Here is a 13,968-nt window from a genome sequence, read left to right on the forward strand (position 1 = left end):
CAAAGGTCAGTCAGTAGTGTAAGTATGATCCAGGGCCGTTGCTAGGAATTCTGGGCCCCCTGAAAGAATACTAAAGTGGGCCCCTACCCCCTGACTTTTCCACTTTTTTTCTTAGACTACGTATGTATTATCATTTTTTATTTAGCCTACTTTGTTTTGATGCTAATGCAGCATTTCTATGAGTATTAGTCAGAGTCTTATGCAGAATAATTCCGTCATACAAAGATTACTGGGAGGGGTTTGGGCCCTACTGGCCCCTAGAATTATCATCACCTTTCTCCCCTATACAACGGCCCTGGTATGATCGCAAAAAAAAGAAAAAGAAAAGAAAAGAAAAGAACAAGAGAGAGAAATGTGAAGGATTCAAAAAGCCCTGGGAACACTGGGCTCAGGTGTACAGTACCCAGGTAGCAACTACCTAGCAACACCCACTGAGATCTAGAAGAAAGAGAGGAACACAACCATACAGGACAGGGTGTCACAAAAAACAGCATCAGCAGCGTTAAATGAATTAAAACTTTTTTTCAAGCACGCTATGCTGGTGTCCCTGTGCAACCAAAAACTTGTTTTCCTTCTCCACACATAAACATGAAAACGGCATATTGAAAAGTCTACTGCCTGAAAGGGATTTTTGGAAATATCCATTTTAAGGACCAAAAACGCTGTTTAGGTGTGTATGATAGAATAGAATAGAATAGAATAGAATAGAATAGAATAGAATAGAATAGAATACTTTATTTAAGCCACAAACGCATAGAAAAGTATCCAATTTCGGCCGTTATTCACATGTGGACAGGGCCTGAGTCTCATAATTCCAGTTCCTTCAAAACCTGAGGTGGAGTGATGGTGGTACAGAGTACAGAGGGAGGGGCAGGGAGGCTTTAGAGCAGGTTTGGCTGGCAGACGGTGAGGATAACTGAAGCATGGCAGGCTCAGGTTTCAGTCTGAGGCAGATCAACAAGGTGGAGTACAACATGAGCAAGATTAAGAAGTAGACAGCAGACCACTGAAGTGAACAGAATGATCTGGCAAGAAGTAGAGATCTGAACCCACTTCTTATACTGCAGCAGTTTGACTAGTTGCTGAGGCTCAGATGAAACAGTTGATTGGAGAAAGAGAGGGAGGGGCCAGGGAAACACATTACAGGCACATCGCCTTTACAAGTTGTGGCTTGAATTCTTGATGCCAGCTGTTTCTGTTCATTGTAGGTGCAATAACTGGAGGCTTTAGGCTACGGGATAAAATCATTCATCTGCAAACAGGACAGAGAGGCTCCAAGTGAGGTATAGCTCATAACACATTTGCAACAAACATTTCCTGGACACAATGCACAGGGCAATTTCATATTGAATTTGGTATTGATTGATATTGACAATATAGGTAACTGTACTGTAGCGCTTTCCTGTTCTGTATTGAGTTTTGAGTCTGCAGCAGCATCGTCACTCTCAAATGCTGCATCCAAAGATCAGAATCAATAACTTCACCCTGTCTCTCCTACCTGCTGCTGCCTGACTTCACCTGAGGTTTATCCTTTTCTCCACAGAGCCTCCATAGAGGGGCACTGTTTTCAATTTGTCATTTGTTTCTCTCAGTCGTGTCATTCTTGATTCTGAGCCCAGACAGTTTTCCTGTAAACAGAGAGGGGCAGAGCCAGCCAATCAGGTGTCAGGTGATCGAGGTACCTGAGAGGAGGGAGGGGGCGGTTGAACATTAACTTGAAGTTGTCATGTCAGATACTGTAGTTCAGACTCCATTTTACCTGGGCAGAGCATGGGGGGGTTGAAGGCGGAGGCAGGTGAGTGTTGATACAACAATATTAATATTTTACAGTCTGTGGTCAATGTGGACAGAAGTACAGCCAGAGACAGCTGCTGTCCACAAGAAGACACAGAGAGAAGAGGGAGAGATAACAATCTGTGTGTGTTTATGTCTGTGTTTGGTATTTGGGCTATGACTTTTTTGAACAGACCTGTTTGTCCTCATGTGTGTGAGCTGACAGTCACCGTCTTTGGCTGATTCAGGCCTGAGAAGATGAGTGGGTGTGTGGAGGAAGAGGAGGGGGACAGAGCAGTGTCTCCAGTCCCCAGCTGTCTGTCTGTGAAGACTCACCTGTCCAAAGATGAACCTCTGTACTTCAGAGACAAACCTGGACACTCACACACACAGTAAGAGAACCTTTACAAAGCCATTCATATTCTTATTTTTTAAGTTATGACTCAAATATTTTTAAACTTAATTGAAGCTATGGCAATTAATTATTTTTTACATGTATGTTTAGATATGATATCTATGTTTGTGCATTTAATGCCTAATGTGAAATGTGGACAAGTGAGCCACAATACAGTTAGATTAAACCAGTGTAGTTCTTCTCACTTTCCCTTCTGCCTGCCTGTTATTGGTTGGATGAGTGACATGTGACGAGGGGAGACAGGAAGTTGATGTTGTGAAGTGATGTGGTGTGAAACTGAGGACCATCCAGTCTGTGCTGCTCGCTGCTCATGCACTGTTCATGTAGTGATACTGTAGTGACACCTACTGGTTACTTACTGTCACTACTGCATTATTATATCTGGTAGTGTAACAGTGTATTCTGAATTATACATAGACACATTTATAACATTTTTTGACATTAAGAAAAAAATCATACCCACATTATATACCAGAAATAACTATCGTCATGTGATCTATTGTGCAACGTGTTACTTCCCGTTTCCCTCAGTCCTTTTGTGATTCTTGTGTGAGAGCTGACAGTCAGGGGTTTCCCTCTCAGAGTGACTCAGGACCAGAAGAGGAGTGACTCTATGGAGGAAGAGGACAGAGCAGTGTCTCCTGTCCCCAGCTGTCTGTCCATGAAGAGTGACCTGTCCAGAGATGAACCTCTGTACTTCAGGAAAGACCCTGGACCCTCGAACACACAGTAAAGGAGTTCTATGGTGCATCAGTGATTGAGGACAAAATGATTTACATCCATGATGCTGAATGAGGCTGGATGACCTCACCAAATGTTATTTCTGCAGCAAAACACTGGATCGTTGATTTATCTTTACTCTGATGTTTTATGTGGTTGAACAGGTCTGTTCTAGAGGATTGGTCATCAGAAGATAAGAATCAGAATAATAATAAAATAAAGTGAATAACACATGTTTGTGTTTGCAGAGGTCAGAGCCACAGAGTGAGAGCAGTGTCTCCTGTCCCCAGCTGTCAGACTGACCTGTCCAGAGATGAACCTCTGTACTTCAGGAACCAACCTGGACCCTCACACACACAGTAAGTTAAATGTTTTAAAATGATTGATAAAAAAAAAAAAAGTTTTCTACAGAAATCTAATGATTATAAACCACTGACTATCCACCTGTTATTTTCTCTGACAGCTGTTAGTCACATAATAATACATAGTGTCAAGTTCAACTGGAAGAAGATTTTGTGTTTTGTATTTTCATTATTATTTCTCAGTTTTGGCCTGTGACGTCTCTTAGAAAATTACAGTAAAAATGGGAAAATCCTCAGAATGAAGTAAAAAAAAAAAAAATCCACATGATGCATTCTGAATTTTATTAGTTGATCCTTTACCTCTTCTTCCATTTCCTGTTGATCCAGCTCATCAAAATATTCATTATTCATCAGTTACATAGTTCATGAAACCAGGCACTCCTTCCTGTCCTTCAGTGTAGTAGTAGCACAAGGTGTCTGATGTGGGAGCTTCAATACCAGAGTCTTATACATGAAGTGATGATACTTTGAATGATGAATGTGTGAACTGTGGAACAGCTGTCCTCTCACTTTGAACGTCCTGCATTGTGTGAGAAAGAAAAGTGTCTGATGTGGTGTGGGAGTCTCAGTAGGACGTTGTTGTGGTTCTACAGTATGTGACTGCATTGGCCTCCTGCTCCCTCTAACTGTACTGCTGAGACTCCTATTCAACAGACATATTAAATGAACTTATTTGAATAATTGGAATTTAAACCTCTAAATCTGTATTTTAAAAAAAGTCTTGAGAAAAAAACCACATGAGTTAACAGTATCATGAACTTAGGAGTGAAGTCAGTAGTGAAAGTGAAAGTGAAAGTCAGTTGTCCAAGAAAACACTGAACAAGGCAGAGCAGAAGAAGGGAAGTGAATGTTAGCATTTTACTGTCACAATCTCTGAGTGAGGGTAGGGGTTAGGGGATGAGCGTCTGAAAGAACACATGGTGTTACTTTTTATTTTCTCAGTTTTCATGTGATTCTTGTGTGAGAGCTGACAGTCAAGTTTCCCTCTCAGAGTGACTCAGGACCAGAAGAGGAGCGACTCTATGGAGGAAGAGGACAGAGCAGTGTCTCCTGTCCCCAGCTGTCTGTCCATGAAGAGTGACCTGTCCAAAGATGAACCTCTGTACTTCAGGAAAGACCCTGGACCCTCACACACACAGTAAGAGACTGTTTCTACTGTAAACTGACCTGATGGAAGATGAGACAGACTAAAGACAAAATGATCTACTAATAGATTAATATCATTGGTTGTTACATTCCCAGGGAAGTCAGATAGACGGATACTTCTGTAGTAAACCACCTGAAAATATTCAGAATATACACCTTTACAAAACATTAATTTGTCTTGATCTTGATGTTTTACCTTCCTCCACTGCTGCGTGAACTGGTCTGCTCTTGAGAACCGTTCAGGAAAAGGTGGAACAAGAATCATGCTACAGTAATGTGAATGTGTTTGTGTTTACAGCGGTCAGAGCCACAGAGTGAGAGCAGTGTCTCCTGTCCCCAGCTGTCAGACTGACCTGTCCAGAGATGAACCTCTGTACTTCAGGAACCAACCTGGACCCTCACACACACAGTAAGAGACTGTTTCTACTGCAGACTGACCTGATGGACAAAATCACTTTTATCACTTTGTGATAAAAGCATGACATTTGGTACATTTATAGCCAAAGGCATTCTGAAAATAACTGGATATGGAGCCATCTTGGGGGTGCAAAAGCAATTTAGAATGGTATAGTAAATAAATTTAACTGATTATGACCTCGGTATCAAATTATATCCATCACAAATATGAAAACTGTTTGGTGACCATTTTGAAAAATGGCTGCCATGGCCACTATATTGAAAATCCAAGATGGCTCCATATCCAGTTATTTTCAGAATGCCTTTGGCTGTACGTGTTCCAAATGTCATGCTTTTATCACAAAGCTAAGCTACTACACTATTTTAGATTGATATCTACGGTTGATACATTTCCCAAAAGGGTCTCAGGAAACAGGGCAGTAACCATAGATGCAACAGGAAATGGCAAAACAGAATAGAAAAAGGAATACAGATTCAACAATAAAATTCTGATTCTGCATAATGAGGAACTATGAAAAAGCTAACAGAGAAACAGAGGGTAGCTTAGACTTTACTAAACCGAGATAAACCAAATTAACAACAACAACCAATCAAAAAAGACTCATTGCTAGTATCTGTTAGTCATAACACAACTCAGCAGATGGTGTCACATAGAATAATGAATTATCTAATCTAATAGGATGCTGTGGACACTGAGGAGATAATACAGTTTGAGGTGTGTTTGTAGTGATGCACAGAATGATAACACACGGGTTCAGTTTGGTCCGACACATTTAATGACACTTTTTACTGTATGCTGTTAAATGTTGTTGCAGCTCAGCATTATCTGCTTTTATCACAGAGATCCTCATTCTGACACCCACTCGTTACTGTCACTACCACCTAATTATAACTGTCAATGCATCACTGAATCCTGAATTTCATAAAATATAGCACATAGAAAATAACCGTTTTAATGTGACCTATTGTGCCACATGTCACTCCCTGTTCTCTCAGTCCTTGTGTGATTCTTGTGTGAGAGCTGACAGTCAGTGTCTCTGGTCTCCCTCAGAACGACTGAAGCCCTGGAGATGAGGGATTTGGAAGAAGAGGGGGACAGAGCAGTGTCTCCTGTCCTCAGCTACCTGTCCATGAAGAGTGACCTGTCCAAAGATGAACCTCTGTACTTCAGGAAAGACCCTGGATCCTCACATACACAGTAATGGAGTTCTACTAATGAGATGATGCATCATGAATGGACAGAATGATCCTCTAACAGATTTACATTCATGATGATGAACCATTAGGCTGGATTACCTCATCAAAAACTACTGATGTTATTTCTGCAGCAAAACACCTGATCGTTCATTTATCTTTACTCTGATGTTTTACCTTCTTCCACTGGTGCTTTAACAGGTCTGTTGTTGAGAATTAAAGCATGTTTGTGTTTGCAGAGGTCAGAGCCACAGAGTGAGAGCAGTGTCTCCTGTCCCCAGCTGTCAGACTGACCTGTCCAGAGATGAACCTCTGTACTTCAGGAACCAACCTGGACCCTCACACACACAGTAAGAGACTGTTTCTACTGCAAACTGACCTGATGGAAGATGAAAAAAAAACTATTAGTATTGATGCTGCCTTAAACTAAGATGGATCTAGGTTTCCTCTCTTGAAATTACTGATATCAAAACACCTGAAAATGTGCATGACAGTATTTACATGTTGAAAAAACATTTATTTGTCTCTACCCTGATGTTTTACTGTTCTCCACTGGTGTTTGAACACGATCTTCTTGAGAACTTTCCAGTGAGGGTAAGAATAAGAATACTTCTATAATACTGTGAACAACACATGTTTGTGTTTGCAGAGGTCAGAGCCACAGAGTGAGAGCAGTGTCTCCTGTCCCCAGCTGTCAGACTGACCTGTCCAGAGATGAACCTCTGTACTTCAGGAACCAACCTGGACCCTCACACACACAGTAAGAGACTGTTTCTACTGTAAACTGACCTGATGGAAGATGATGCTCTGAGACCTCCCAAAAAAACACATAATGAGCATCTGTGGAAAACTGAATGAAACCGGAGGACTATACTACTTTGTTGTAGTAAAAAGAGAAACTGTTCTGCTGATCCAACAGCAGCAGAACACCAGAACTTAAGTTTGGAATGGCAGGTCTCACCCAGCAAGATTTAGTTGTGATATTTTGGAACTGAAGAGATCACACTGACTGGCAGTGTAATGTCAAGTTGCAGCAGAGAGCCTCTGACAATGATCTGACTGTGAATAAAACACAGTTGTGTTTGCAGAGGTCAGAGCCACAGAGTGAGAGCAGTGTCTCCTGTCCCCAGCTGTCAGACTGACCTGTCCAGAGATGAACCTCTGTACTTCAGGAACCAACCTGGACCCTCACACACACAGTAAAGGAGTTCTACTACCTAATATGAGATGATGCACCAGGAATGATTGAGAACAGAATGACTCACTAATACATTTACACTGAACCATTAAAGAGGAACCTAAGTCTTTTCCTGTGTTTTGCTAACCCTCCTCCTGGCCATGTGCATTTGTTTACAACGAAGCCGGAGACAAATCAAGACATGGAGCAGTACATAACCTTACATAACATATACAATGTTACGAGAGCCTCCATTCTCACTCATAACAAGTCACAAGTCATGTAGTTAACTATTACAATTACGCAGGAGCTTTTTAATTAATGTAGCATAGCCACAGGAAAAGTCCTGTTTAGTTCCTCTTTAAGCTGGGTCTCCTCATCAAAAACTATTTATTTCGGCAGCAAAACACCTGAAAACCCACATGTGAGAATTTACACCATTGAGAATCTTTCATTTATCTTTACCCCGGTGTTTTTCCCTTTACCACTGGTGCTTTAACAGGTCTGCTCTTGAGCTCTTGAGAATTAAAGCATGTTTGTGTTTGCAGAGGTCAGAGCCACAGAGTGAGAGCAGTGTCTCCTGTCCCCAGCTGTCAGAGTGACCTGTCCAGAGATGAACCTCTGTACTTCAGGAACCAACCTGGACCCTCACACACACAGTAAGAGACTGTTTCTACTGCAGACTGACCTGATGGAAGATGATGCTCTGAGAGCTACTTAAGACAAAATGATCCACTAATAGATTAATATCATTGGTTGTTACATTCCCTTGAGTCTCAGGGATCAGTAAACTGATGATGATGCACTGAGAGAGAATGACTTCTAACAAAATGATCCTCTAATACATTTATATTCATGATGATGAACCAGATGATGCTCTGAGAACAGTTTGAAACAAAAAGACCAGCATTAGAGGACGGGGAACAGGTAGCAACCATGCAGGGCAGATAATAAATACCTACAGTATTATAGTAATTGCCACATGATGCAGGGGAGACAACCATTGATGCATGAGTGGAAAGCTGGCAATAATTCGGAAGAGAATGAATTATTGATGCTGCATAAGAGATGTTCATAACGATGAGTAACAGCAGAGGAATGGAATGTGTGATCATAGAAGAGGATGAGGACAAGGATATGCATATGAGAGGCAATGATGATGAGGTTGTGTGTAATAGCCAGGCCTTATAAAAGGCAGGCAGCAACCTTTATTATTGTCACATAACACCCTATTGCCAGTGATGACCCCAGATGTGGCAGGCAGCTGCAATGGGACAGAACCTGTACAATGCTGAGGATAATGTAGGCCTTTGAAGGACACAAAATAGGCTAGGGTGAAGATGTGAGGCAGCAGAGAGCTTCTGACAATTCATTAAAAATGACAAGTCCCTCCTAAAATACTGTGAATAACACATCTGTGTTTGCAGAGGTCAGAGCCACAGAGTGAGAGCAGTGTCTCCTGTCCCCAGCTGTCAGACTGACCTGTCCAGAGATGAACCTCTGTACTTCAGGAACCAACCTGGACCCTCACACACACAGTAAGAGACTGTTTCTACTGTAAACTGACCTGATGGAAGATGATGCTCTGAGACAGACTAAAGACAAAATGATCCACTAATAGATTAATATCATTGGTTGTTACATTTCCTAGGATCTTGGGTCTCAGGACACAGGGAAGTAACAATAAATAGTAGGGACTGGGTAATACAGAAATGAAACAGAATAGGTACTCTGAATAAGCTTTAGTGAAACTTCATTATTGGTTCATGCTGTTACTTCCAGTCCCACACGTACACAGATAGACAGCTGCTGATTGGTCCATTCTGGCACCAAGCAGGCCTCAACCTGTGTCCATACTTTAGCAATTAGAAAACTTTTTTCTTTTTTCTCCTGCTGGAGAAAAAAGGGAGGGTAGAGGGCAAACAGCACAAATACAACACATCACAATGACGTCAAAGCATTAATATTGACCCTTTAAACTAAGAAGGGTGTTGGGTTTTCTCAACAGAAACGACAGATACCTCTGTAGTAAACCACCTGAAAATATTCTGAATCTTCACTTTTACAAAACATTAATTTGTCTTTGTCTTGATGTTTTACCTTCATCCACTGCTGCGTGAACTGGTCTGCTCTTGAGAACCGTTCAGGAAAAGGTGGAATAAGAACCATGCTACAGTAATGTGAATGTGTTTGTGTTTGCAGAGGTCAGAGCCACAGAGTGAGAGCAGTGTCTCCTGTCCCCAGCTGTCAGAGTGACCTGTCCAGAGATGAACCTCTGTACTTCAGGAACCAACCTGGACCCTCACACACACAGTAAGAGACTGTTTCTACTGCAGACTGACCTGATGGAAGATGATGCTCTGAGACCAAGTGAGACCACCTGAAAAAACATGGACACAGCATCTGTGGAAACTGAATGAAACCGGAGGATTTTACTACTTTGTTGTAGAAAAAAGATAAATGGTTCTGCTGATTCAGCAGCAGCAGAACACCAGAACTTAAGTTTGGAATGGCAGGTCTCACCCAGCAAGATTTAGTTGTGAACATTTGGAACTGAAGAGATCACACTGACTGGCAGTGTAACGTCAAGTTGCAGCAGAGAGCCTCTGACAATGAATCAAGTCTCTACTGAAATACTGTGAATAAAACACATGTTTGTGTTTGCAGAGGTCAGAGCCACAGAGTGAGAGCAGTGTCTCCTGTCCCCAGCTGTCAGACTGACCTGTCCAGAGATGAACCTCTGTACTTCAGGAACCAACCTGGACCCTCACACACACAGTAAGAGACTGTTTCTACTGCAGACTGACCTGATGGAAGATATATACATGTATATATATATAGGTATAGGGATATAGGTGTGCCACAGTCACGAGGTACCAGTAAGGAGAAGTGACAGGTTGTGACAGGTTGTGCCGGTTAGCGGTACTGGAAGTAAACTCACTCACCCATAAAAGTCGTGCTAACCCGCTTGCCAAGCAGTGTCAACCCCTTAGCAAAACGATTAGCATCGTCACCTGCGGTGCGGGAGACCGCGTGTTTTTCTCCTGGAAGGCCACAATATTGCTCCAGGGGGCAGAAAAGCAGGATACAAAATAACTTGCGAGTGCTTTGAAAGCACTCGGAAAAAAAAAAAAGCGCACAAGTTTCATTGCGCGGTTTATGTCAGTATTCTATCCCCATACTAAGTAAATTACTTGAATTCTTGAACAGCAGCTGCATTCTTACGTTTCTCTTTGACTTTCCATATTTTTCAACAACAAATCATATCTTTATCAATCATTTCTTTACAGAGAAAACAGGATGAGTGATGTTCCAGAGGAGCAGCAGCTGTCCTGCTGTGCTCTGTGTCAGGACATCCTGAAAGATCCGGTCTCTACCAGCTGTGGACACTGGTTCTGCAGACAATGCCTCACTTCATACTGGGACCAGTTTTGTTCATCAGGAGACATATCCTGTCCCAAGTGTGGACAAACGTCCAGAACAAGACCTGGACTGGATCAGTCCAGCACCATACAAAGTGAGACAGTACTACTACGCCATGACTTCTGAGACAAGGACTTGTTGTATTATATAGTGTCATTTTTTACATCACATACTGTATCACTGACATTGAAGATGATCCTAAATACCAGAACAAATTTTCTTTTGCTTGTCTTGTTTTATCTGTAGCAACTAGATTCTCAGATTCTCTTCAGTCTGACGTTGTCTCTTCTCTTTCAGCAGGTAGTGGTCTGGAGGAGGTTTTAGATCAACATAAGATCAGTCTGAGGAGCAGATGTGAACGTGTTACTGAAGGAACTGATGGAACAGGAAGTGGAACCCTCCTCAGTGAGATCTTCACTGAGCTCTACATCACAGAGGGACAGAGTGAAGAGGTTAATACTCAACATGAGGTCAGGCAGCTGGAGACAGCTTCAATGATGAGGAACCTCCATGAAACTCCAATCAAGTGTCACGACATCTTTAAAGCCTTACCTGACCAACAGAGGCAACACATCAGATTTGTTCTGACCAATGGCGTCGCTGGCGTTGGAAAAACCTTCTCAGTGCAGAAGTTCACTCTGGACTGGGCCGAGGGCTTGGAGAACCAAGATGTCAGTCTGCTGGTTCTGCTTTCATTCAGGGAGCTGAACCTGATCAGAGATCAACAGTTGAGTCTTCTCAGGCTGCTCCATGTTTTCCATCCAACATTACAGAAGGTGACAGCAGAGCAGCTGGCTGTCTGTAAACTTCTCTTCATCTTTGACGGCCTGGATGAAAGCCGACTGTCACTGGACTTCAACAACAGGGAGGTTGTGTCTGATGTCACACAGACCTCATCAGTCAACGTGCTGCTGACAAACCTCATCCAGGGGAATCTGCTTCCCTCGGCTCTGGTCTGGATCACCTCCAGACCTGCAGCAGCCAATCAGATCCCTCCTACATGTGTTGACAGGGTAACAGAGGTTCGAGGCTTCACTGACGCCCAGATGGAGGAGTACTTCAGGAGAAGGTCCAGTGATGAAGAGCTTTCCAGCAAGATCATAGCACACATCAAGATGTCCAGGACCCTCCACATCATGTGTCAAGTCCCAGTCTTCTGCTGGATCAGTGCTACAGTTCTGGAGCACATGTTGACCACAGACCAGGAAGAGCTGCCCAAGACCCTGACTGACCTGTACTCACATTTCTTGCTGGTCCAGACAAAGAGGAAGAAGAACAAGTATGATGGGGGACAAGAGACAAGTCCACAGGAGCTGATGGAGGCTGACAGGGAAGTTCTTCTGAAGCTGGGGAGGCTGGCGTTTGAGCAACTGGAGAAAGGAAACATCATGTTCTACCAAGAAGACCTGGAGCAGTGTGGTCTGGATGTCACAGAGGCCTTGGTGAACTCAGGACTCTGTACTGAGATCTTCAAAACAGAGAGTGTGATCTTCCAGAAAACAGTCTACTGCTTTGTTCATCTGAGCATTCAGGAGTTTCTGGCTGCAGTCTATATGTTTTATCGTTACGTCAACAGGGATACAATAGTACCAGACGACTACGATGAAGATGAATCTTTCCCAGAAGATGATGACGACCAATGTTCTGACGGTGCAATTGACTATATGTTGGATTATTTTCTGGCAGATAACATGGAGGATTCATTCAAAAGTAAAAATGGTCACCTGGACCTGTTTGTTCGCTTTCTTCATGGACTCTCTCTGGAGACCAACCAGAGACTCTTAGGAGGTCTCCTGGGTCAGACGGAGAACAGTCCAGAAGCCATCCAGAGAGCCATCAACAACCTGAAGGAGATGAACAGAGATGATGTCTCTCCTGAGAGAAGCATAAATATCTTCCACTGTCTGATGGAGCTCAACGACAACTCAGTTCATCAGGAGATCCAAGAGTTCCTGAGGTCGGAGGACAGATCAGAGAGGAAACTCTCTGAGATCCACTGCTCAGCTCTGGCCTACATGCTGCAGATGTCAGAGAAAGTTCTGGATGAGTTTGACCTGAAGAAGTACAACGCATCAGAGGAGGGACGACGGAGACTGATCCCAGCTGTGAGGAACAGCAGGAAGGCTCAGTAAGTCCTCATGGGATTGACAGTACTCTAAAGCCACCAATTGTAAAGCAAACAGTGAGAGCATGTGTAAAGTAACTTTCTCTATCACATCTTGAAATTCACAGAGTATTTGTTTTGCTTGTTGCCAACAATATGAACATTTTGTAAGAATAGCTTCATGTTTAAATTTGGATGTTTCCAACCTTAGGATTTGTGCTGACAGTGTTCTGATGGTCCAAATTTCATGACATTTGACAAATACTACTAATACTAAAAGCAGACAGTGCTTGCAGACAGTGCACTTAAGCTAAACCTTCGTTAATTTCCCTTTCCATTTGGAAAGGAAAGTTGAAACACTGATGTCATATTCACTTGTGGCCACAGCAAATAATCAACATTTTCTACCCCATCCCCTCCAAGTGCCACAAGAACTGGTAGGTTTGCAGGACTTACATGATGCAGATGATCCACCTATACCTGTCCCTCACCATAAAACCCCAATGTTTCTACATGGATCTTGGCCAATTGGTCCAAGAAAGCTGGGTATCATTGATGACGAACAACTCTTCTTCTCAAACCATGTTAGGTCTTTCTCTCAGTCATGCCACTTTGGTCAAACACCATGATTTTTCTCTTTTTAAGGATACAGATCAACCTCATAGATAGCCGAGTAGGACTCATATGGGCACTGATATTTTTGCAGTTTTTGCCCCTTTTTTTTTAGGATATCTAGATTCTGTCCTTTAGCCAAAAGTCTTTATAGGTTCAACGTTCTGCTCCAGGATCTGGGCATGTGGACAGGGGGAGTTCCTACTGCCAATCTTTTGACTGACTTATGATACACTGTTTCTCATTTCAATTGGATTTCTCCTCAAAATGTATAGCCTAAAGCAATTTCTATCCACAATTAAAGCTATATATTTTTCATCATCACAGACTTTCTGGCTGTGGACTCTCGGAGATTCACTGTGAAGTTGTGGCCTCAGCTCTGAAGTCCATCCCCTCCCATCTGAAAGAACTGGACCTGAGTAAAAACAACATTGAAGATTCAGGAGTGTCACTGCTGACTGTTGGACTGGAGAGTCCAAACTGTCAACTGCAGATTCTGAGGTCAGTTCACTGATCAACCTAATATAAATATAATGTTCTCCTCACATGTGTCATCGAGGGACTTGGTACTAGAAGGGGATTCTAGTTCGTTTGGGGGTGGCAGAGTTCTTAGGAAGTCTTTTCA

The 13,968-nt window shown here is 42.6% G+C and overlaps 1 protein-coding gene across 2 annotated transcripts; it reads left to right on the plus strand.

Annotated features, from left to right (window-relative positions):
* Positions 1–1,999: 1,999 nt before the first annotated feature.
* LOC146966975 (protein NLRC3-like) lies at positions 2,000–13,857 on the plus strand. 2 transcript variants are annotated; one of them, XM_085763584.1, is made up of 6 exons: positions 2,000–2,165; positions 3,157–3,172; positions 4,305–4,408; positions 10,495–10,721; positions 10,925–12,755; positions 13,671–13,857. In XM_085763584.1, exons 1-6 carry the CDS (start codon positions 2,032–2,034, stop codon positions 13,855–13,857), a joined length of 2,499 nt encoding a protein of 832 aa, XP_085619710.1. In that variant the 5' UTR covers positions 2,000–2,031. The 2 variants fall into 2 exon arrangements, with proteins under 2 accessions (XP_085619710.1, XP_085619709.1); XM_085763583.1 differs by lacking the exons at positions 2,000–2,165; positions 3,157–3,172 and having other exon boundaries at positions 4,270–4,408.
* The last annotated feature ends 111 nt before the right edge of the window (positions 13,858–13,968 follow it).

Source organism: Trachurus japonicus, chromosome 20 (genome assembly GCF_045865225.1).
Source record: "Trachurus japonicus isolate A0001 chromosome 20, Traja_1.0".
Lineage (NCBI taxonomy): Eukaryota > Metazoa > Chordata > Actinopteri > Carangiformes > Carangidae > Trachurus > Trachurus japonicus.

What these genes read in the sequence shown, in the direction of transcription:
- LOC146966975 (XM_085763584.1), top strand. Translation starts at nt 2,032, where the DNA reads ATGAGTGGGTGTGTGGAGGAAGAGGAGGGGGACAGAGCAGTGTCTCCA. An exon ending in TCAGTCCAGCACCATACAAA is followed by an intron (nt 10,722 to 10,924) that starts GTGAGACAGTAC and finishes CTTCTCTTTCAG; the next exon opens with CAGGTAGTGGTCTGGAGGAG. An exon ending in AGGAACAGCAGGAAGGCTCA is followed by an intron (nt 12,756 to 13,670) that starts GTAAGTCCTCAT and finishes TCATCATCACAG; the next exon opens with ACTTTCTGGCTGTGGACTCT.